The following is a 24,018-nucleotide window of genomic DNA, read 5'->3' on the forward strand; positions in this document are numbered from 1 at the left end:
ACTTCACTTCCACCCAACCCTTCGCAACCATAAACTGCCTACCGGAGGTCGGATCAACTACAAACGGACTTTTCATTTTGCGAACCTTCCGCCAGGAGTATCGCCGTCTTGCTGGCCGAGGCTACACGTCCTTACTGCGGTAAACGCATTCTACTTGAGAAGCAGGATTTGATCTAATCTTCTCCCTGTTCAGGATTTGGTAACGGACCTCATCGCGCGACATCCAAGCTCTGTACTGTACCTCGAGAGTCATTTGGTTGCTGGTCAACGCATACTTGCAAATTACTGGACTCCTTTGGAATCGTCAAAACAGCGTCTATCAACATGGATCTCAAGGGCGATTTGATACCAGCCTACAGGGCTACAGATCTAGATGCCATTCCTCAGATCTGCCAGACGGTCCGGTCCACGTTCCGCACCAACAAGACCAAGAGCATCGAATGGCGCAAGGTCCAGCTACGAAAACTGTACTGGGCCATGGTCGACCACACACCACAGCTAGAAGAGGCTATGCGCCGCGACTTGCACCGGTCGACTTACGAAGCCCATTTGACTGAGATCGGCTGGGTCAAGAACGACTGTGTGTGGATGTGTGATCATCTTGACAAGTTCGCTAGTGAACAACGTTTCGGCTCGCCGTTCGTGCCGTTTATCTTTGCTGCACACAAGATCCGCAGCCGCCCAGAGCCTCTCGGCGCCTCTCTCATCATCGGCACTTACAACTACCCCATAATGCTGATTCTTGTCCCTCTCGTAGGCGCCATTGCTGCCGGCTGCACTGCTGTCATCAAACCGTCTGAGGGTGCGCCGAATACGGCTATGGCTATCCAGGAGATGCTCGAAAAGAACCTTGACACTTCCGCCTTCCGTGTGGTCAACGGAGCCGTCCCAGAAACTACAGCGTTGCTTGAAGAGAAGTGGGACAAGATCTTCTACACCGGCGGCTCTCAGGTCGGCAAGATCATAGCCGTGAAGGCAGCAGAAACCTTGACACCCATCACCCTCGAACTCGGAGGCCGCAACCCGGCGATTGTCACCAAGAACGCAAACCCCAAGCTGGCAGCCAGACGGCTTCTCTGGGCCAAGGCCTTGAATGCTGGCCAGGTGTGCCTGTCACACAATTACGTACTAGTCGAGAAAGAGGTTGTCGATGAGTTTATTAAGGGCCTCAACGAGGCATACAATCAATTCTTTCCGAATGGCGCGAAGCAAAGTCCGGACTTTTCACGAATCATCAACGAGAGGCATTTCCTACGCATGAAGAAGATGCTCGATGAGAGCAAGGGCAAGATCGTCATGGGCGGCGAGATAGATCAGTCCGAGCTGTACATCGCGCCCACGGCCGTGCTGGTCGATTCTTATCAGGATTCGATGGTGGAGCAGGAGTCCTTCGGTCCCATCTTTGCCGTTTTGCCCGTCAATACCCTTTCTGAGGCAATCAATATTGCAAACGCCGTCGATCGGACTCCGCTGGCACTCTTTACGTTCGGCACAAAAGCGGAGAACCAGAGAGGTACGTGGCTTCCCTACCAATTGTCCTATATGCTTGACAACACTAACATAAGACCAACGCACAGTCCTGCACGAGATCACCTCAGGCGGCGCTACCATGAACGACTCGTTCTTCCACGCGTCAATGAACAACGTGCCTTTCGGCGGCGTGGGCGGGTCCGGAATGGGCGGCGCCTCTCGCGGCAAGGCTGGCTTCGATGCCTTCACGCACTACCGATCCGTGGCCGAGACGCCCGCTTGGATGGAGAAGCTGATCCGCATCCGCTACATGCCATACAAGTGGAGCGAGATGAAGCGGATGAGCATTATGCGAGACGAGCGACCCAACTTTGACCGCAACGGCCGTGTCATCAAGGGGCTGAGCTACTGGATTCGATTTGTTCTGGGACTGGGCGGCAAGGAGCCCAAAGGTGCGTTCCTGCGATGGTTGGCCCTTGTGGTCGCGTACGGGGCATGGATATTGACAACGAGAAGGCGCTGATCTGTGATGCTCTACGATGGCTCTGGCTGTCAGGCTGGTTTATTAACCCGTGTCACCGAGTAGACGCTCAAAAGGCGATGGAAGGAAGATGTTGTATAACTCCTATTTGAGCCAGGAGAGTTCAGTCTCTGCTCTACGGCACCTTCGGCGATATGATGGGTATCCTGTATTGATATTCGACTTGCTTATATAAAGATATCCTACGTAATACTGTGCACATAGCTAATAAGTCACGACAATCACTGTTCGCTTTCAATTTAGTAAATATAATGCGTGATTAAACTTTTCATATTCTGCTTTTATTTAGGAATAGGTGTTTTCAACACCTGATTTCTACGCCTCCCTTGCTGACTGTCAGATACTTGACGCCCTTGTACGGCTTCACGCCCTCCCCGAGCCCTCGGCTCTTCCTGGTATCTATCAATATGCTCTCCACCCTGATTCCGCTTGGTAGCCACCCTTTGACGGCAAAACTGACCGACGCCGAGCTGGGCATCAGGATCTTATTCTGTGCCACCCTCTTGACATCCGCGCCGTCCCCGCTGGCTTCTGTATTCGCCTTGTCCAACTTATCCGCCGCTGGCTCGGCCTGGTACGGCTCATCGTAGACGTACTCCTTCCCAAAGCTGAAGCCGTTGGGGTCTGAAGCACCCTCGTCCTCCTCGCCCGTCAACGGTCCGGTGACCGTGCATCGTAGCCCAAAGTACGTCGTGCCAGCCGCCAGATCCTTCGTGGGGATGTGCCATTCCAGGTGCCTGTCGCCAGGGTTGTACGTGGCATCGCCCTTGCTCGGCCTGATCTCAGGCAGATTCCTGACGTTCTCGGGCAGCGGCACCGTGATGGTCAGGTCCTCGAGAGCCGGGGCTCCAGGAGTGCCAGTGTGTGGTCCAGCGCCGAACCCCCTGCCGGCCGAACTGCCTCCTCTCCCATACGCACCGGACGAAGAGCTTCCGCCGGTACCCAGAATCTTGTTCACATTTACCCTGACCTCGAAATCTGAGCCCGTCGACCCCAGCCCTGTCTTCATCTCGATGTTTACAGGCAGCTTCAGGTTATTCGCGCTCAGACTGCCGCTCTTCCCATTGCTGAACGGCAACAGATCCACCTCATACCCAGCCAGGATGAACCTCCCGTCGGGCGGTATGAAGCTCAGCTCGCCGGGGTGCTCCCTCCAGCGCGCGAGGCGCACGCACGGGTGGAAGACGGGCAGCTCCATGACGCCGGCGAGGTTGTGCTTGCCGCTCGGGGCGGTCAGGCTCATCGTGATGTCCGGGACGCCCGAGACCTTGCTGGTGAAGGCGATGGTGCCGTGGGCGAAGGCGGACAGGGGGCGGCCCGAGGGCGCGAGCGTCACGCTCAGCGTCTCGACGACGTCGGCGTACAGCTCGTTGCTCGTGTGCCGCACGTTGGCGCGCCGCCACGGCAGCGCCAGCGCCGGCGCCGCGCTCTGCTGCAGCAGCAGCGGCGAGGGGCTCGGGCTGCGGCCCAGGTCGATCGCCTTGCCGCCCGGCAGCTGGATCGAGCCCAGCAGCTTCGACGCCCAGCCCTCGACCTCGACGAGGTCGCGCAGCGCGTTGGGCTCCGTGGTCGAGACGGTCCCTGCGTCGCAGAGCTCCGTGAGCAGCTGTGCTACGACATCGTAGCTGGACTCGATGCGGTGTGCTAGCAGGGGCGCGCCGAGGAACTCCTCGAGGACATCGACTACGCGGTGTAGGAACTCGAGCGCTAGGAGGGGCTCGACCTCGGATGACGTAGTGAGCAGAAGAAGAAGGTTGCTGTGGATGAGACTGAATACGAGTGTCGGCGGATTCGTGTTGGGTAGGAAGATCAAGGACGGCCTTGGTGCTGGGTGCGCGAGGTAGAGAGGTAAGAGATGTGTTGCGGAGAGTGGTCGAGAGGTGTAGGTATGGGAGAGGATGGGGCTGCTACGGGATGGTCAGCGGTGTATTCTTTGAGGCTTCCTTTGTGTTTATTAGAAGGCTGGTTTCACATACTGGCGCTCATCGTAGATGTGCAGCGCCTCAATGACGCCGTTCATGGCTGTCTCGTGTGCTGTGAATACATTGAGGTGATGTTGGTGGTGAAGAGAGAAGCTTGGGTCAGGTACATCCCACCTTGACGCAATGGCTCGTGAAAGTCCACTCCCCACTGCTCCCTTGTGTGGGGCCGAGAATAGCTGCAAGCCACCGAAACATCATCTCCATTTCAGGTACTCATAGTAGATAGATACTTGACTTTTTAGAATAACTACTTAATCAATACTGGTATCTTTTATGTGTGCTTAAAAAAATACAATCTGGAGATTGTACATATATGACCGCTGTTTGATATACAGGAAATGGACATTAGGGGTCAATAAGGGATCTCAGAACTATCAAACTAGGCCCCTACTTGAACACATATCTGCAAGCAATGCTTATCCTACAGATTCAAAACGCCATTTGTGCCGCTCTTGTTGCTTGTTCATTCGCATCGTACTATCCCATTTTCGCATCGCTCTTTGTCCCGTCTTTGGAGCCCTACTATATTACAAGAATCAAACCTCGCGTCCATGATATCTTTCTGGTGGACTGCTCGTCTGTGGCTGCTCTTATTTCCCAACCACAACGGTCGGCGCGCTCAGACGGCCGTTCACGCTGGGACTCGTCACAGTCTGAGGCTGGGGAGAGCTCGCTTCGTCGAATAGGCTGCTGGGTCGCCTGCTCAGGGGCTTTCCGCTTGGCGTCCGGTGGCCGCTGCTGGCTGAGATGCCGTAAGCTTTATCGAGCGTTTCCTTGCACATGCGCAGGAAGACAGCGCCGAGAGCAGGGTTATGTAGAGGAATCAAGCTGAAGTATAAACTGGCAGTGATGCGGTACAGCGTCTTGCGATGAATGCGCACCCCGTAAGTCTCCTCCAGGAACTCGAAGAAATAGCCACGCAACTCCTCTAGAAGGTCGCGGTCGGCCTCGTCCAACAGATGGTCGGCACCCTCCTCGAGGGCTCCGGTGAGATCGGCTTCATTGGCGGCCATAAAGAGGATGTGGTCGTAGCCGCAGAGGGACTGCAGGACCTTCGCAAGATCGTAATGGATATCACCAGCCGAGGTCAAAAGATCTTCCTGTCGGCACCGTACATCGATGAAGGATACTAGCTGCCCATCATTGGACATAATAGCATTGCTAAAAACGGGGTCACCATGGATGACTTCCGCGTACACGCCCTTGTCCTCGGCTTCGTAGGTATCGAGAAACTCGTCAAGCCTAGAGTACAGCTTCTCTGCCAGAGGACCGAGAGCATCGTATCGGTCGCGGTGCTTCTCGTAGCGGGTACGCAGCTTGCTGCCGTAGTTGGCGTAGATGTTTACTCCATGACTGGACTGATCAACGGAGTGCTTAGCAAATTTAGCAGCTAAAGCTGCTGGAATTTCGAGGCTCGGCTTCTCGGGGTTAGGGGTGGCATGGATGGTATGAAGAGCTTTTAGGAAGCTAAGCAGGCGTCCCTTCGTGATGGAGCGTCCAACAAGGAGGTGGCTGAAGGTTAAACCACGACGGTTCTCCATGATAGTGTTGTACGTGCCGGTCTCGGGAATGTAGTCGACACTGTAGACACTGGGGAAGATGTGCGACAGCGCCTTCGGCATGTGAGAGTAGAAGTATAGCTCGCCAAGGATGTTCTCAGACTTGGATGACTTAACGACCTTGCCACCAACGATCTGGATGGTGTTGAAATCGCGTGCCGCGATCATGCCCTCCTTCTTAGCCGAGTCGTCCACCGGCGGAGCATCCTCGCCAAGAAGAGAAGAAGAAGGATCGGATTCCTCCAATAGCCAGCCTATCTCGCGCATGGTATCTAGATTGGCATTGACGGCAAGATCGTCAACGTAGACGTCCGCCCAGGGTTTGCCAAAGTGGATGTCATGGAATGGAATCTCGTACTTGGCCAGTTGTGCGAAGGTAACAGGGCCAATATCCGCGAGAACAGATCCCACGTTGCCATCGTGGGTCTTCATCCTGCGGGCAGTCTGGATGATGATGTGATGCCCAGCCTTAAAAAGCTGCTGAACAAGTCGGATGTTCTTGTCAATGGGCGGGCAGGTTGAGTAGTCTCCCTTCACCTCGGGATAACCCACTAAGGTTCCATCGAGGTCGAAGCAGAAACGACGCTTCTTCATCTTGATCGGTACTTCGCCCTTATTCGAGCTGCTGAGCTGCTTGAGAAGAGCCTGAAGCTGTTCAGGGGTACCGACAACGGTGAAATCCTTCTTGCTGACAGGCATGCCCAGGAATGGTATGCCACCCTCAAAAATCATCTGTGAGATTGTTTGTGAAGTATAATACTCGCCCACCTCGGGGCTGGTCTCCTTGTCGAGGTTCTTGGACGCCCATGATTTGAGTTCAGCACCACTAGGAAAGACGTAAGCTCCCGTGTTAGCCTTGTTTGAAATAGCTTTCTTCTCGCGAATATCCACGATGCGTTCGAGGCCGTCCCTACAACCGTCAGTTTGTGAAAATACGCCTGATGGTTCTGTTTCACCCACTTTGGCTCCGTCTTGATGTAGGAGAAGATGGGCTTGTCGCCATCGTCTGTGAAGTAGAAGCAACCACCATGGCCCTTGGGCATGCGTCGGACATCCTCCAGAACGTCCCCCCAGTAGATCGTGTCACAGTCGAGTGAAACAGTCTTGCGGGTGAGGTGCTCCTTGGTCATACTCTGAGAGATGATGTAGAGCTGGAATGTTTTGTCAGTCAAGTCAGTTCGACGGCGTCTAGCGCACGTGGAGTGAGACATACCGTCTCGCTGGCACCCTTAGTCTGGTGTCTCAGCCTGTGGAGTCTGAAGTCGATCCTGGGGAAAGATTTGGTGATGAGCTGGCCGATCCGGAACTCGTTGTCGATTTCCTCGTTGACGGCCATCCAGAGGGTGTCGCCAGACTGTAGGGAGAGGTTATCGATAAGCCACATCAGCATCGGCCGGCCTACAATGTTGATGAGCGGCTTGGGGTATCGGTAGCCCTGCTTCGCAAACCGCGAGCCAATGCCACCGATGGGAATGATGACATTGATAGGGTCGCGGTGGGCAGTGCCGTTGCCATTGACCTGATCGTTGAGCGAACCCATTTTCGCGTTGTGTGCAATACTACGAACTGCCTACAGCGTAGAAATGAATATCAAAAAAAAAAAAGAGAGGATGTCAAGCAGATGCACGACGAACAACAGCAACAACGCTGGCAGAATATGTGCAGCTCAAGCGAGGCAGTCAACGAAAGACGAGGGTAGAATTAAGAAAACAAAGAGAGAGAGAGAGAGAGATACGACACTTGCGACAGAGGCGCAGTTTAGCAATTGAGAACTCTCGCGGCTTCAGCCTGGGAAGGGGGACTGATGAAGCGGGCTAATGTTACGGTAAGGTAGGGCAAAGTACCCGTAAGTCACCGCCGGTAGTGATTAGGACAGGCCGATAGTGGCATGGAAATGGGGACCGTGCTTTTTGGGCTCCCGTCAATCTCTCACGTCAACGCTTAGAGAATAAGTGTACAGATCATCCACCACTGTAACTGACTAAGTCGGGTAGTAATAACGTTCCATTTTAAGGACCCATATGGTGCTTCCAGGCCTACCAGGACCTTACTTGAGTACATTACCTTATATTCCTTATCCTAGGGTACCGTAATTCGTGTATCTGCTCACTGAAGCTTGGCTACCGTGGTCCCACCTATCAGCGACCTGCGCAAAAGCACGCGGTCGAGGTTCAGGGGCTGACAAGCAAAGGAAGCCTGTGAAGCGAACTGCAACTTATCGTAATTTTTGCAAGGCTCATCAAACAGACCCCAGCGAGCCCAGGACCCCTGAAAGAGGCGTGGTGGTAGGGGGGGCAAGCCCTACTGTAGGATTAGTCTGGCCGCCGTACTCGTAGATCGCACGTTGATGAAATGCTAATTCTAATTCCGGATAGCCCTTCCTCGGCCTTCCTCAGCGGCGTGGGAGGGTCGGTCGGCGGCCCAGCGAGCCAGCCTGTCCAGGAGTATGGTACAGACGTGCAGCGCTAAAGATGGGGTGGCGGACGATTAGCGGTGCTAGCCTCACCCGAACGGCCTCTTGATGTCTCCCCTATTTCTTTTTTTTGCCCGAGAAGACTTTCTGCAGCCCGTTGTGAGCCTGCAGGGACGATCCCCTTAACGTCTCCTCTCACCAAGGGGGGAACGGAATGTCCAGAAAGGGGTTTAGGGAGGAGACAATTATCTCTCGGCATGTCTTCTAGCGTAGTCCGCGCGTATTAGCGTTTGCGCCCAATATGGCTGGAGAGATTTCACGTCACTTTTTTTGCGTGCTGCACAATCAGAGACAAATCAAATTTGATTTGTTTGGTCTTTGATAAGGCAAAAAGAATGAGGAGGCCGTTCCGACGTGTTTCCCCTTTTTCATGCCCTGAAGACTTCCGGACGTGTCACGGTCGTGAGCCACTTTAAGTCCGACCGGTAAGTCGCAAACAGCCTGAAGGTGTAGTCACACCGACTGATACAATCCTGCCTCGGTTTTCGATCGGTCGCTCTCAATCTCTCACCGCGAGCGAGTGGAAGGATTTAGCGACAGTCGATTACGGCAATCTTCAGGGGAGGGAAGCGCTGGACGGTACACTTCGGCCCGCCAAGGAACATGTGTCATCAAGTTCCAATGACGAAATAGCTGTGCCTGTACGATGCTGAGCGGGAACGTCGGGGTTTGTTTCTCATCCTATTCCTTGTCTTAGAACACTCTGGTGTAAGTTGCCGGTGGTGTCATATAAATCGGTAAATTCGACAGCTTCTATCGTTTTGTTTTGGCTCTTGAAGTCTCCCATGTCAGACGGGGCAAATATCGCCGTATATAGCGAGATGGAGCCTCGCCGAGCGTAATTTTGAGTTGACGGGCGATCTGCACCTGCATTCTCGTCCGGGTGACCATCCGGCAGGCCTTGCTTCTTTGAGAACCATATGATGTGTGGCTACAGCCAGAGATCGGAAAAAGCACCACGGCCTATGCCTACTTGAGCCTGTTGATGCTCACTGGTTAGACTCGGAGTTTTCAGCAGCGTGTGCTGAGCACATGGATAGGGAGCTATGGTTCCCCTCCCACCACACCGCACGATTAGGGGAGCTGCATGATTGGGTCGTTGCGGAAATGAAACCAGAGGCATCGAACTTTCGGCCCTTGAAGCGGCTGAAATGGGGGCGTTACGACAGGCTGCAAAGGACTCCAGGGGTTAGGACGGTAGCGTTAGTAGTAACCGTTCTTAGTCTCAAGCTGATAATCTCCAACACGACTGAAGTAAAATGAGTTGTCAACTCCCCTCGCCAAGTGACCGCACGGTGCGAGTGCGACCCTTTTCCTTACCATTTTAGGTTTTCAAAAATCATGAAGTCAAGAGTGAAACCAAGCGATCCGTTCGAGCCGGTTGGTGACGGACACAAAACAGCTTTGAGGGCGACAAAGTGTAGGTCCGGGCTGTGCAGTGTCGCAGCAATCCATCTGTAGCCAATTGTGGGATATGGTAGGCTATCGCCTGCAGTTTCCACTAAGGTTGTGAGGTTGTGCCGCTGAGTGGTCCTAGCGGATCATCGACAGAACGCTGCGAAACACAGGAAGGATCGAGTGAGGAGTGAGGTGTGGCAGATACCCACAATATCAATCATCGGTCAAGCGATCCAGATGATCAGTCTCTTTTCATAATGAACCTGTCTCGCCGTGGCTGTCATGTCAATTGTCCATCCCGGTCACCCCAAGACCAGCCGCCGTTCCATCGACAGGTCGCTGCAAGTGAGCAAGGGCATGTTCTCTCATGATGACAACAAGGAGTGTGATTGAAAAAGCATATTGGTATTTATCAATAATGTTGTACCGGTAGTCGAACGCTAGAGTCAGGGGTTAGGCTTGGGGCTTGCCTGCGAAAATCATGTTGCATTGCACTGTCTGCACTGTAGGGGATTGTCCGGAAGGTGCCGCATTGAATTCCCCATGCTGTACTGTACTGTACAGTATGTACCCGAGTACAACCAAGTGCTGAGGTGATGGCCGATGACTTCATCTCACTTGGATCTACTGCGTAGTAGTAACGAGAGCGACGCGTCCTCCTGTCTCGAGGTGGGAGACTTTGCCTGGAGGAATTATACATGATTTGCTACTGAGCGTGATCCGCAGATGATCATGGAGCTCCTTCCCATACGTCATCCCTCCTCTGCTGGGTACAGCAAGAGGTCCTGCTTCTTGGAGCAAGAGCGTTGCACGCAGGGGGGTTCTTTCCTTGCAAGTCCAGGTAGAGTGCTAATTGGGGGGAGGGCGTCAAGAGTCAAGGCTCGAATACCAAGCAGAGACGAACAGGGGCTACTTTAAATTTGGTTGTCGGAATCTGCTCCAGGCCCTGGCCCACTTGCTCAGTATCAGATTACCTACAGGGATTCTCGCTCTCTCAACTCACTTGGGATTTTCGCGTCTGACGGAAGGTGCTTCCCTACTAGCGAGCCTGGCTCCCTGGGAAGTCGCTGCCACCGACATTGGCCTTCCGGAAGGCGCTTGTACGCCGTGGTAGCCCTACGACTAGAGCCTCATTACACAAACGGAAACGGAAGCCACAATGGAGAAGGGGCCTTGATCAAGGAAACACCTTCCCCCCCAAACAACACAACGGGAGGCCGAAGATCAAGATCAAGGCAGCAGTGGGATATTTTACAGCTACACGGCAGGAGGACTGACGCGTTGACGGCAGTTGCGAGGGGGGGGAAGCCGCCACCGTCAATCACAGCACAGAGCACGCAGCATGGCACATCGCATCGCATCGCATCGCATTACATCGCTCCTGCGTGTTCAGCAGCCCGGCCTCCCTCGTACAGAGACTGAGACTAAGACTGAGAAAATCACAACTGTCACAGCTTGTGCCGCCAAGGTGCAGCTTTGTGTACGCAGCGAGTGCCACAAAACGGCTACTCAGCAGCCGAGTCGCCGCACATCCATCCGAGCCATCCCATGGGCTTGAGCTTGGGCTTGGGCTTGGGCTTGGCCGTGAACGCTGAGCCCTGCTGCTCATCTTAGTGTTAGTGCTGATAGGTCACCCAGACTTTTGCTCTCATCAGGCATTTCGTGGGCTGTTGTAAACGTTACGAGACAGGCCTGCTGCGAATAATACGGACGGTACCGTACGCCCGACTTGTATGCTGCTTGAGCTACCGTGCTACCCTACCAGCCTACTGCATAGTACCTCCTACCTACTACCTTGGGTGTTCCTTCTGCTGCTGCAGTCAGGTAATTGCCATGCAATTGTCAACCCCCTGACTGGTCCAGCGGCTGCCCGCCAGACCCACGCCTTCGCCCCCAGCGGGGGTTCAATGAGCCCCCTAACCCAGGCTCCCACTCCTCAGTACGCAGTATGCTCGCAGTCCACACTGTATCAGTCGCCCATACGCCCAACTCTCTCTAGCGTCCTGCCTTCCCGCACCGGTACGTATGCACCTGCAGCAGAACGAGGTGCTAAGAACGCCGCCGGCCTTAAATTATTATAGGAGCAGTGGGCTTTTCTGGATGTACATCAGGGTACCGTAGTTTGGGGGGGCCACCCGTCAGAAGGATCCATTTCCATTTCCTTCAGGAGCAGCAACCAAGTCTCGTCTCGTAGGGCTCAGCCATCACCAGCGACACCGTCACCGACCCCGACACCGATACCGACAGTCTTCTTCTTGTCTGAGCTGTCAGATTTGATTTGCTTCCAGGTTGAGCGCCTATTGCTTGCTTTCCTTGTTTCTGTCTGTGTTGTAGCCTTCTTCTTCTCGATTATACCACTACCGCTCTCCCAACTGGATATCCAACCGACGGTTCGACGAAAGCGACATGCCGGTGGCACCTGCGACGGGACACTCTTTAAAGTTTGACCAAGCTTAAATCAAAAGTCACAGCCCCATCTCGCGTCTGTCGCCCGAGATGCTACGTTCGTTTTCTACTTCGTCGCTCCCCCTTGGGATGCTCCTCAAGCCGCTGTCATGGGTTACCGCCGGCCCTCAGAGCGCTGCATACGCTGCGGCGCTGGGCCTGGTCGCCATCCAGGTCGGCATTGGCATTATCATGAAGGCGTCGCAATCCGGCGGCACTTACACCTTCTCCCCCTCCGCCTCCGTCACGATATCCGAATTCCTCAAGATGTGCCTGTCGCTGTGGTTCTTCTACCGAGAATGCCGCCAGCGCGCGGCGGACGGCATTCGGCCATCGACAAGAGGTGGAGGCTCGGGGTATAGCTCGCTCGCTGGTTCCGATCTGCCCACAATGGAAAGGAGTAGCATGGAGGAGAAGGAGAGGTCTGATGGAGTGGAGGTGCCCGGCGATGTTGCGCCGAAAGCCAAAATACTCCCGCATCTCAATGTGCGGACATACTGGAGCTACATCAGGGGGGAGGTGACCGAGAATGTTCGGTATGGCTTCTGTAACCTGGCACTCTTCTATGTGCTCATCAACAACTCGGTATGCCCTTCCGCCGATTTACGTCTAGACGACCGTGGATTGCTGACTGTAGTTTCCGTAGATCTTTGTTTCCTATAAGCTGGCAGACCCTGGAACGATCCAGCTTACGAAGGCTGGCGTTACGTTCATCACCGCCTTGGTGATGATCGTGACGCTTAATGCCAAAGTATCCAAGATCCAGTGGATCGCTATTATCATTCAGGTAAGGCCTTCAGATCTTGCTCGATGGCATTTACTCACAGTTATATAGGTCTGCGGGTTGATGGTCACACAATACAACCCTGAGACCGGCGCCACCTACTCCTTCGGAACTTATTTCCTTCTGATCTTCCAGGTGTTCCTGAGTGCATCATCTGGCGTGTACAACCAGGCTCTATTGAAAAGCGACGAGTCAAGCTTGCATGCAGACAATATGATTCTGTACGCAGCAGGCTCTGTTGTCAACCTGATGGTCCACATCATGCTTAGCATGTTCAAAGAGGACGAGCCGGGATTTTTCGAGGGCTACAATAGCTTTGGAGCAATCATGGTTATTGTCAGCAATGTTTTCATCGGCCTGGCGATCACCGCGGTCTATAGATGTAAGTCAAGAAGTGAGACATGCTAGCTGAGACACCATGCTGACCCACCCAGACGCCGACGCCGTCATCAAGTGTTTTGCGACTGCGTTCGCAACGGCGATTCTCCTGTACATCTCACCGATTCTGTTTGGCACATCTCTAAGCTTCCTTGTGATACCCGGCACTATCGTCGTCTTTATTGCATCATGGCTGTACATGGACAACCCGCCGCCGAAGGATCCGAATGCTCCGCCTCCAAGCAGCGAAGGCAAGAGCTCGTGGCAAGTCCTACAACAATGGGGCAAGTCCGTGCTCTTCGTCTCGACACTCTTCACCGTGGTTGTGTCAGTTTTCCTCACCATGTTCGCCTCGACACTAGGGGACATAAATGTTGGCAAAGGTGAACCGAGCACCCCTAAGACACCCACGCACCCCTCGACCAAAGGGGAAATCCTTATCTCGCCCTTCAACAACACCCTTGCCATGGTCCGGTGGAACTCTGGCCGGCCGGAGAGAATCCCCATGATTAGGAAATACGAACCCTTCTTCCACTCGATACATATTTCCATGCCTGACAGCATGCCAAACCAGACCGAGAAATATCACAACATCACCAACGATCAGTACGAGGACGCATTCCTCATTTACCAACAAGTAGCGCGAACCATGCAACTTGCGCTGGACACCCAACCCGATGTTGAGGGTCTATTGTACTACCACTTCGATGCATGGATCGACCCTCTCGCATGGGCGTCCTCAGATTTCGAGAACATCTGGTATCCCTCCGTGGTTGATGCAAGGGAGAGCGCATTTGGAGGACCCCAATTTACGTGTATGAATGATAGTTCGAAATACAACTGGTGGGGGTGGGCCAGGAACTACCACCAGGACGCCCTGTCCGCCATTGCCGCCATCAACGACGACAGGCCTCCTTTCCGCCGGGATCAGTTCTGCCTCGGCTGGAGCGACATCTACTATGTCCCACGACGCTTCTTTACCGACTTTATTACCCTCTCCGAGATCTTCGTACGCTTCACGGTCATGCACGAGGTGGCGATCCCGACTATCCTACACGTCATTGACGAGACGCGGCGCACCAACCGCTTCATGCCAGTACTGGATCGGTTCGGCGACTGCTGGGGCTCATGTTGTGCGTCGGGCCCGAAGGCTGAGGACGTAACGTGGACGAGATGTGGCCATAAGCTCGACTATAGGAACGAACCTGTTGTCAACGCCTTCTACGACAAGCTCGATGGCCAGGCCGCTATGCTTGGAACAAAAGGAGAGGTGATTGGGGGCCCTTGAGGATGATTTATTGTTATTCTTCTTCTGCTATACATATTTCAGCATTCGGTGGGACCATATTGCGAGGTCTCCAGATCAGATTGTGCCAGGACGAGCGGAGGATTTGACCATATGGCGTTCCGGCAGCAAAAATATATCCGCTGAGGGTGGCTGGCATAGCTTCTTCAAAAGCTTTGGAATAGAAGGAAGGGCAGTACGGCGACAAGGCACATCGACTTATAGAGCCAAGGGCCGACCGGATCAGTGTAAGCTCTTGACCCCTTGTTGGCAGTTGGCACCAAAGGGGCGAGGCGGCCCCCCAAACCCGGACGAAACATACGAAGGGTATTGACGAGCAAGATAAGCCCAAGGCTTGGAAGGAAGAACGAGTGTTTACCTATGGTATTGGTCTATATACATCTGTTGGAAAACGGATCTGGATGGCCCCAAAGCACGGCCAATTGACATACTACTGTTACTATTTACTACTCTGATGGCGTCATGATTCACTATTCGGCGTTATTTGAAAGAGGGGAGCGACCAAATATCTGCAGAATACCAATATTAATACCCCTTTTTATATTTGATTGGCACGATATATCCAGACTTGATCAGTAACATGTAGATACCCTATCCTAATGGCCTGAAACTAGCACTGCCTTGCTTCCTGATGACGCTTTCATCTACATATGTCTCAGCCGAAGACTTGGACGATGTCGACGACTCGCGACGCTGGATGCCGAGAGCAACGTAATCATCAGACCCCTGTTTCCTGATGACGCCCTCGTCCCTAGTCTCTTCTACCGCGGACTTGGAAGACGTTGACGAGCCCCAGACGCTCCTCAGCGTCGTGGCCTTGAAGTCAAACGATGCTGACGCGCCACCGCTGGTGCCAGTGCTATTAATGCTATCCGCTGAGCCAACGAGGATCTGATCGACGACACCGTTGGCGAAGAAGAGCATCGTGCCGCTCGAGTCACCGTCGTTGACGAAGATCTCGAAGATGGAGCGGTCGTAGATCCCATAGATGCTGTACGTGGCCTCGTCGCCCTTCACCGAGGCGGGCTCTACGCTGGCCTCGGACCAGTCGTCGATGTGCGAGGCGCTGCTCCACCCCTGCATCGACCGGTGCAGCGAGACCGACGCCGCCCCGGCCGACAGGGCCACCGTCACGGTCAGGTTCTCGCCCGTCTCCGTGCTCACGAGCGCGAGCTGCGCGGTGGTGTCCGCCCGCGCCCGGACCGTCCAGGTGAACTCCACGGCGGGGTTCTGGGCCTGCAGGTCGTCGTCGTAGGCGAACTCGACGCTCTCGACGTCTGACTTGTCGATGATGGGCTCGCCGGCCACCGGGCCCGTCGAGGCTGGCCTGGTGACGAGCCTGTAGTCGGCGTCGAGCCAGTGCTCGCGCGCCGTGGTCATGGTGTGCCGCCAGCCCTCGGTGTCCGTCGGCGTGCAGCAGGCGTAGCCGCCGATGGCCTGGGTGGCCCAGCTGATGGAGTGGACGCTGTCCTGGGCGTGCGCGTCCTTGTCGTACCAGAAGGCGGTGGCGTAGGTGTCCGGGCCGAAGTCGTAGTCCTGCAGCCAGTAGTTGGTGCCGTTCTGCACGGCGTCCGGAGCTGGTGTCGGCGTGAACGTCTCGCCGTCAAAAGTCCCTGGCATGTAGCGCACGGCGGATCTGACATTCTCATAGAGCACGTTTCCGATGGAGATGAGGAGCACATAGACAGACTCGATGAACTTGCCGCTGTCGTCGCGGCGCGGGATGGTGAGGAATTGTGGGCACTCAACAATCCCTACGGGGTCGCTGGGAGTCCAGACGGAAGTCTGATTCCAGTCACGGAGGTCAGACGAAGTCCAGAAAGCGACGGCATCGCCCAGCGTAGTTACCATGATCCATTTCTTCGAAGCTTCGTGCCATGTCACCTTGGGATCGCGGAAGCCGTGCCTGTTCAGGGAGATGATCGGGTTGTCCGGGTCCGGGATGAACGACTCGCCGCCGTCGAGCGAGTAGGCAAGAGATTGCGCTTCCTGGGGATCCGTGTAGGAGGTGAAGAAAGCCACCACATTGTCTTCGGCCGCTGTCTGGTTGGAGAAAAAGCCCGACACGTTCTCGGTGTCAATGATGGCGCTGCCAGACCAGATGGACCCCTGAGAATCCGACGCCGGAATGGCCACGGGCTGATCAACCCAGTCGTAAAAGTCGGTGGATGTTGTATGTCCCCAATCTTTGTAGATCCCGTTCCCATCCACTGCCTCTCCATCTAGATTTGATCAGCGCCCAGAAAGTGGATATTGAGAAACTCCCCCGTATATGCCAATTGCACCCGCCTCTCATCGACTTACATTGGTAATACATGTGCCATGTGCCCTCAGAATCCTTGAAGAGCCCATTGGGGTCATTCATCCAATTCTGAGGCGGAGTGAAGTGTACTTGGGGACGCCAGTGCCCAGACCTGCTGGACGACTGCCGCTCCGCGTGGGGGGCCGTGGTGCGCGGCAGGACGCTGGCACTCGCAGGGGAAGCGAGACGGCATGTCCATGCTATGAGGAAGGAAACCCCTGCGAAGGAGGAAGAATGCATGATTGGGTATATGAACAACACCGCACCGTCAGACTATGGGAGAAGAAGCCAAAGTCATGCGCCTCCGTATCTAGGCAGGATATAAAAGCAGGGAAACAGAATCTAAGTCTGGGGAGTGATGAAAATGCGCCACGGACGCAAGTCGAACTTATATAGTCTAAGGATGCTCGTGTGCTGTATGCTGTATGTTGTATGCTGTATATATGTTATGAATCAAGATGTATATAAGCCCGTGTGGACTCAAAGCAATGCGAGGATGTTGGATCTCTGCGATGCCATGACGTGCTGTTCCTCGTGTGATGCTGACCAACGGACGTATAGTTCTGTTCTGCTATCGACAATGCGGAGAAGAGGATCAAAGTCTAAGACATGCGATCGAGAAGGTGTACAACATAAGACAGGAGAGGATAGGACAAGGGTCTTTCTTGGAGAGCTGCAGAGGAGAAGAACCAAGGCGGGCGGCCGCTGAGAAGCTGGAGAGAGAAGTCCAAGATGCTGTCAGTGAGCCTGTCGAAGCAATGCGATTGGATGCATGCACACACACGCAGGGTGACAGCAACAGCAAGCGTAAAGACGAGCCTCTCGCGGGCCTCAACCCTGATTCTTGGTTCTTGGTTCTTGGACCGCCTGGAGAGGAGTGAAGTGATGTGATGTGATACCTCCTGATGTGGTGTTGAGGGAGAGAAAGCAGGAAGGAGGATGGGATCGGAAGACCACGAGACCAGGTCAGCCGAGCGCCAGCAGATGTCCTTCCCCGCATGCACCAGCGAGGGAGCCACCTAAGGGGCATTTCCCCGCGAATCGCCGGCGCATCTCGTGCAGTAAGCGGCGCTGAAATGCACGTGAAATTAGGGGCCGGGTCAGGGGGCCTGAGGGGTCCGAAGAGGCTCCTGGTCCACTAACCTTCTCCAATTGTGTCCCCATCGCGAGCGCGGTGCCTGGGCAGGCTGCTGCCAGTGCATTCATTGTCAGGCTCACTCGCCTTAACATTAACGTTTAGCGGCGCCGATCCGCTGCACGGAACGGCAGGCGCAACGCACGCCCACCGCCCAGCAACCCCCCTCTGCAAGGCCCCGAGCTCACTGATCTGCCACCTGCCAGCTTAGCGCAGAACGGTCCCGTAACGGCAGTTCCTGGCGTCTGACAAAATTTGGCGACCAACACGAGCAGCTTCTTGATTCTGCAGTTGCACGCATCCCGCATCCCGCAACGTCACATCGCTCACATACATACACGAATTCGAGTCCTGAACAACCTACCCTAGGTACGGCACATCACACGCTCACGCATACATCAACTCCACAGAAGCAAAGGCATAGGCATAGGCACGAGCACGAGCCTGAGCACGCGCTGCTGCCGCACAACCATCTGCGAGCCACTAACCCAGCAGCATCGACGTCAACCTGCCTAACATGGCCGGAGACAAGGTGCCCTCCATCCATGCCCTCGACAAGCCCGAGAAGCTCGACACACTACTCAAGGAAGACCGCGGCGATGACTGCTTGCCGTGCCGTGTTGTTGGCAAGTCCACTCCTTCCCCTCCTTCGGGACTTTAAGCAGACAACAGACGACATTAGTGTTGCTGACGTGCATGGAACATTCTACAGGCGGCGGTGCTTTCCTGGGCCTCGGGGCCTACTCCTACTTCTCAGGCATGTCGCAGCTCGAGCAGCAGCGAGCCGCCATCCTCAAGAGCAAGTCCATGTTCGGCATGCGCAGTCGAAGATTCGGCATAACCGGCATATCGCTCGCCCTCGCATGGATGGGCCTCTGGAGGCTGTTCCGATGACCCCCCTCTTCTTTGGTGTTGCAACCGGCGTGCAACACACTCCCCTCCTCTCCTCTCAATCACCCGGAGCTTTCTCTCATTCTTCGGCATGACCACGACGATGACGATGCAAACGGAAGGCGGCGACCGGGAATAACGATACATGGAGGCTCATGATCCTTGTGACGTCAGGCGGCTTGCTTGGCCTTTCCCTTGCTACATTGGCGCATCGAATCGTGCTCAAGAAGGCCAGATAGAACATCGGGCACTCTCGTGAATCACAATGCGCCTCGTGTATGGCGTGTTTTGAGCCTCAATATCGGCCGACACCATCGGCTATCGTGCCAGCTGTCCGCCAGCTGGCGACCTACCTCAACTTTCGTCGAGCGCACTCATCGTGTCTTATATAAATGTATATGTGTATATCAAGATGCGTAGATATATATAGTACTGTATTATCAAATTGAATTAGAAGGTATACCAGTAAACATTCACGCTGTCTTTACCTTTTTTTGTAAAACGCTACCTGATTGTGCTTTGGGCCTTGTTGTGCCCAATGTTATTTCCATCTTTCGGTACCGTTTGGACCCATTCTTTTTTTGCATGCGACTTTCTTCAAATTCGATGTTCGAACAAAGGCATACGAGATCTCAATCAACACAAAACGGCCGTATAGACAACGATATCAGCAGTCACAGGACGGAATACACTCACAGCTTTATATGAAGTAAATTGGATCAGCCGTCAGTCAACCAAACCAAGGCGGCATCTCGAGGCTGCAAGATTCGCCTGTAAGAGAGGCTTGTAGAGGACTTTCACCCTCCGTCTAGTGAAGGCCACCATGCCTATCACCATCATCACACCAAAGCCAGTGCCACGGCATTTCGGCCGCGATGCCGCCAACTCAGACTCGGACTCAGACTCCGGCGGCGTCGACATAGAGGGCGACGTCGCCATGCGGCCAGCCAAACGGGCCAGGAGGACAGGCGGCGATGAGATTGTCACACCCGGCGAGATCATTACGGATGATCCCCAGTGGATGAGGTCTGTTCTTTCTTCATCCCGCCCCGCTGAGACTCATTTTTTTTCCCCCTGCAAGACTGACACTTACACAGAGGACATGGCACCTACGTCAACCCGGGCGAGACGTCCATCATCTCCTCGGTGGCGGGCACGGTGACGCGCACAAACAAGCTGCTGTCGGTGCGGCCGCTGCGGGCGCGCTACACGCCCGAGGTCGGCGACCTGGTCGTGGGCCGCATCGTCGAGGTGCAGGCGAAGCGGTGGCGCGTGGACGTCGGCTCGACGCAGCTGGCGTCGCTGCCCCTGTCCGCCATCAACCTGCCCGGCGGCATCCTGCGCAAGCGCACCGAGACGGACGAGCTGCAGATCCGCACCTTCTTCGCCGAGGGCGACCTGCTCGTCGCCGAGGTCCAGCAGCTCTTCCAGGACGGCGGCGCCGTGCTGCACACGCGCTCCCTCAAGTACGGCAAGCTGCGCAACGGCCTGTTCGCCGCCGTCTCGGGCGTCGGCGGCGGCGCGGGCGTCGTGCGCAGCAGGCGCCAGGTCTGGACCATGGACTTGGCTACGATTAGCGGCAGCGGTAGCAAGATTGATGTCATCCTCGGCGTCAACGGCTACGTCTGGATCAGCAAGCACGTCGAGGCCGAGAGCCCGGCCGTCGGGGGCGGCGTGACGAGCATGGAGGAGAGCGTGAGCGTCAATGTCTACTCGAGCCAGAACGACCCTATCGAGGTGGAGGTCATGCGGGAGATTGCGAGGGTCAGGGGTGTGATCACCGCGCTGGTGGAAAACGGACTACGCGTGGACGAGGATATGGTTATGAAGGGCTATAGGGAGGCTGTGGAAATGGGCCGGAGTTCTACTGAAGGCGAGGATGACATCTATCTGGGTGGAGAGAAAGGCCGCCAGCTAGCTGCGGCATTGTCAGGTACCTGAAAGGGGGTTCACTAGCTCGTGAGATTCGAGCATGCTCTATGGCGATGTCTTGGAACGCGTTATGACATGGCAGTGTCATGTATTGTCATGTACTGGGAACGAGTGTGTCCCAGAGCTGCCCCGGAGGTCCAGCAGCACCTCAGTCTCGTGCTGTCAATCTACAGCAGATGTATCGTACAGTACTTCTCAACCTAGTAATCAGGTATCGTGATTCTAACTCAGGGCCCCAGATCCTTGTACTTCCCCATACATCGAGCTTGTTGACCAGTTGCGAAACTTACTGCTGTTACTAGTATCTGCAGGCGCCACCGTATCATACTGCGGATACGGCCAGCCATGCAGCGGCGACTCATCCACCGGGTTTGGGGCTCGATCCCAAAGATAGGAATCAATGAGGTTCTAGAGGATCGTTAGCAGCCATCCATTAGAATCACCTTTTGAGGCTATCACTGACCCAGTCGATATTCTGCGTGTCCGCAATCATGTTATCCAAAGGTGCTTGATGCAATGTAGATTCCCGGTTGAAATCCCACTCCATCGAGCGACTCACGAGTTCGCCCTCCCTAGGACTAGCAAAGGTCACGTATTGTACAGGAGCCATGGGCTCCTTCGGCACAGGGGCGGATATTTTGGTGAGAATCGCCCCGAGCACTCTGGTGGCGTGCGCTGCGTCCTTGCTGATGCATATCCTGTTGGACCAGAGCTTGTAAGTGCGCTGGAGGATCTCGACCTTGCGGGTCCTCTCTGTCTCGCTGTGAAATGCGTCAATAATGTAAAGAAATAATGCAGCATGTCGGGGTGTTCCTACTTACCTGCTGGGCAACTTCTCCGACAAGTCCAGACATACTATCATGGCCGCCATGAGGAAGTCGTGCATCGACAAGTTCGACATGAGATACATCCCGCCTTCTAGCCGTCGTCCTCGCTGCGTCTCGTCGTCGAATTCGGCCTGAAGCTCCAGCAACCTGACGGCAGCTGCGCGGCAAATCTCGCGCGATCGTTCATACTTGGGGTTGTCCTTCTCCACTGTGAGATACCTACGATGTAGGACGCACAGACTCTTCCAGTAGACCACCTCGATGGTCATGCGGCGCATGATGAGAGTTCCCGTGTCTAGGAAACTCGTTGTGCTGATCGGCACCCATCGTAGACTCGGCGGCACGCGGTCATGCAAAGCCTGTAGCTCGTTGCTGAGCTTCCACGTCTCCTCGTAGTCCGTCTGCTTGCTAGACATGGCGTGGCGAATGACCCGGCGAAGGAGCCGGATCTTCGGAGACTTGTAGCAGTAATACAGTACCGGTGTGGCCTCCGTGAAAGGGCGCCCCGGAGGCAGCACCGACGTGTCTTCGTCAAAGTCCTCGTCGCGCAAATTCGTCGGCCCGTCCGTGTCACACTCGTCCTCGTGCACAATTGTAGGCATGCCCTGCTGGAACGAGAACAGGAGGTCAAAGGTCTCCGCCATGTACCATGTCCGCCTACGCATCTCTGCTTCGAACGCAGTGACGCCGGCCCCAAGATGCCTTGGGTCTCTGTGGTAGCCCATGCGCTGCGCCAGGCGAGTAGCAATGCCAAACATTGAGCAGATAATCGGGTCAGGATCCCGCTTCTGCATTAGACTTCCCTGCGTGTGCAAGAGAAGGGCCTCGACAGCGTAGGGTTTCGACTTGAGGTACTCGCCTGCCACCAGACATCGACTGGCCATGTTTGTGAACTTTTGAATGTTGTCGTCTCTAATTAAGGAGTTACACACCACCGTCTTCGCAGCTTGCAGGAGGGTCGAGGTCGCCAGCACATTGAACAAGATGCTGATCCACAGGAGATTTGTCGACTCAGGACTCTCCCAGAATCTCTGATAGACCCTCTTGAACTGTCCTGTGTGGATGATTGGGGTATGAGCCTGGTCTGATAAGAAGTAGGCAGCCAGCAGATGATCACAGTCTGCTCGGGGCGGCAGACACTCCATCACTTCCTGTATGCTTGGCGCAGTGAGGTATCCGAAGAGCATGTCTGGATTGTCTGACCTCCCTGCCACGCATTGTTGCTCGTCAGGCGTCATGAGGATCGGCAATCCTTCATGTTCACCTTCCAAATACCCTTGGATGTCGCGAATACTTTCAAGCACAGCAGCCCAATTCGTGGTTCCGACGAACCGGATCTCCTCATCTCCGGTACTCAGATGAGCCCCTGGCATTTGTGGCTCGGTAGAAGTATCCTTCGCCGGCGAGCCCTCCTGCCCAGCTGAGTTAACCTGCAAGCTCTCCGGGGTCTGTGAAGCGCCGCCATTACTCGACGAAGAGGTGGACTTCTTCTTCGCCGCCGTGTGGCTCACCAAGCCATTGACCATCTCCTCCAGCCTCTGCAGGCGACTCTGCACCTCATGCCGGGAGCCAGAGCCCGAAGGCCCAGCTTTGCCCGCACTGGAACTGCCGCCATTCGTCGCAGCCGGAGCAGCAGAGGCAGCAGCGCCTGGTGCCGCCGCCGCCGCCGCCGACGAGAAGTTGCACGCGCCCTCCTCTGAGCGCTTGACGCATGCGCCGCAGGGCTGCTGGCGGTCGCACTTGAGCTTGCGAGCGCGACACGGCGCGCACGAGACGGGCTGCCTGTTGCGCTTGACGACCTTGCGCGGGTGGGCACCCCCGGGCTGCTGGAGCCGGAAGACGGCCGTGTAATTGGTGATGTCGGCCGGCTCGCCCACGGTCCCGGTCCACCCCATCCTCTCTCGTCTCCTCCTCTTCTTCTTCCTCCTCCGCGTGACAACGGGGCAATGCAGGCTCCTTGCCTGTCCGTCTCCGTCAGTAGATGGCGCTTCCTGCTCTGCTCCTTCTATACGTCGCACAGCAGCTCAATGTGGAGGGATGGGTAAGCCGGGGAATGTGATCCGGGGACAAACAAGACCACCCAGGCGTTCCCAGACCCAAACCGGCGCGGCAGGGCTGACGAACCCACCCACTATTGTAGCAGTACAGTACTGTACTGAGATGCAAGTCCCGCGAAGCCGGCGCCTACTTCCAAATTAGAGGGCACGACGTCCTAATCAGGCAGATCTTGGTCCGAAAGAGGAAGAATGCGTGATGTCCACCAAGTCGAGGTACTCTAAGCTGCTATTCTGCCAAGATGGAAGATGAGCGGGAGATCGATCTGGAGGCGCTTGCCGGGGCGCGGGAAGCCGGTGGTCTCTAGACTTTCGGCCTCGGACTTTAGCCGGCCATAAATTGGGAGAGCCAGCCGCCACCACTTAGGCAAGAGGCGCGGCTTGCCGTCTCGAGCCATGTCGCCAGCCACTGAGCGTAGCGCGCGTATATGAATTGGCATGCAAGCGAAGATGGATTGCCTGGTCGTATCGATGTTTCTATGTAAGGTCTCTGTGGTACACGCCGTGGGAGGTTGTCTTGTCTCCCATGCATGGCCGCCCG

The 24,018-nt window shown here is 55.3% G+C and overlaps 7 protein-coding genes across 7 annotated transcripts; 3 read left to right on the plus strand and 4 right to left on the minus strand.

Moving 5' to 3' along the window:
• Positions 1–324: 324 nt before the first annotated feature.
• On the plus strand, positions 325–2,166 carry UCRPA7_4168 (putative fatty aldehyde dehydrogenase protein; the record flags this gene model as incomplete). The annotated part of the gene is made up of 3 exons (XM_007916721.1): positions 325–1,513; positions 1,578–1,922; positions 2,105–2,166. The coding sequence occupies 3 exons, from the start codon at positions 325–327 to the stop codon at positions 2,164–2,166; spliced, it is 1,596 nt and encodes a 531-aa protein (XP_007914912.1).
• A 146-nt stretch (positions 2,167–2,312) lies between these two features.
• UCRPA7_4169 (putative adaptor complexes medium subunit family protein) lies at positions 2,313–4,031 on the minus strand (the record flags this gene model as incomplete). Its single annotated transcript, XM_007916718.1, has 2 exons — positions 2,313–3,918; positions 3,988–4,031. 2 exons carry the CDS (start codon positions 4,029–4,031, stop codon positions 2,313–2,315), a joined length of 1,650 nt encoding a protein of 549 aa, XP_007914909.1.
• Positions 4,032–4,583: 552 nt separating this feature from the next.
• UCRPA7_4170 (putative phosphatase iiic protein) lies at positions 4,584–7,092 on the minus strand (the record flags this gene model as incomplete). Its single annotated transcript, XM_007916729.1, has 3 exons — positions 4,584–6,462; positions 6,513–6,703; positions 6,766–7,092. The coding sequence occupies 3 exons, from the start codon at positions 7,090–7,092 to the stop codon at positions 4,584–4,586; spliced, it is 2,397 nt and encodes a 798-aa protein (XP_007914920.1).
• Positions 7,093–11,919: 4,827 nt separating this feature from the next.
• UCRPA7_4171 (putative cmp-sialic acid transporter protein) lies at positions 11,920–14,318 on the plus strand (the record flags this gene model as incomplete). Its single annotated transcript, XM_007916717.1, has 4 exons — positions 11,920–12,453; positions 12,515–12,655; positions 12,704–13,034; positions 13,087–14,318. 4 exons carry the CDS (start codon positions 11,920–11,922, stop codon positions 14,316–14,318), a joined length of 2,238 nt encoding a protein of 745 aa, XP_007914908.1.
• A 609-nt stretch (positions 14,319–14,927) lies between these two features.
• Positions 14,928–16,701, minus strand: UCRPA7_4172 (putative glycoside hydrolase family 32 protein; the record flags this gene model as incomplete). Its single annotated transcript, XM_007916720.1, has 2 exons — positions 14,928–16,558; positions 16,641–16,701. 2 exons carry the CDS (start codon positions 16,699–16,701, stop codon positions 14,928–14,930), a joined length of 1,692 nt encoding a protein of 563 aa, XP_007914911.1.
• A 2,786-nt stretch (positions 16,702–19,487) lies between these two features.
• UCRPA7_4173 (putative exosome complex exonuclease rrp4 protein) lies at positions 19,488–20,605 on the plus strand (the record flags this gene model as incomplete). Its single annotated transcript, XM_007916733.1, has 2 exons — positions 19,488–19,690; positions 19,762–20,605. The coding sequence occupies 2 exons, from the start codon at positions 19,488–19,490 to the stop codon at positions 20,603–20,605; spliced, it is 1,047 nt and encodes a 348-aa protein (XP_007914924.1).
• Positions 20,606–20,664: 59 nt separating this feature from the next.
• Positions 20,665–23,318, minus strand: UCRPA7_4174 (putative fungal specific transcription factor domain-containing protein; the record flags this gene model as incomplete). The annotated part of the gene is made up of 5 exons (XM_007916726.1): positions 20,665–20,720; positions 20,887–21,004; positions 21,060–21,071; positions 21,156–21,357; positions 21,418–23,318. The coding sequence occupies 5 exons, from the start codon at positions 23,316–23,318 to the stop codon at positions 20,665–20,667; spliced, it is 2,289 nt and encodes a 762-aa protein (XP_007914917.1).
• Between the last annotated feature and the right edge of the window lie 700 nt (positions 23,319–24,018).

The sequence above is a fragment of the Phaeoacremonium minimum genome (genome assembly GCF_000392275.1).
Source record: "Phaeoacremonium minimum UCRPA7 unplaced genomic scaffold PA7_03_scaffold_329, whole genome shotgun sequence".
Taxonomy (NCBI): domain Eukaryota; kingdom Fungi; phylum Ascomycota; class Sordariomycetes; order Togniniales; family Togniniaceae; genus Phaeoacremonium; species Phaeoacremonium minimum.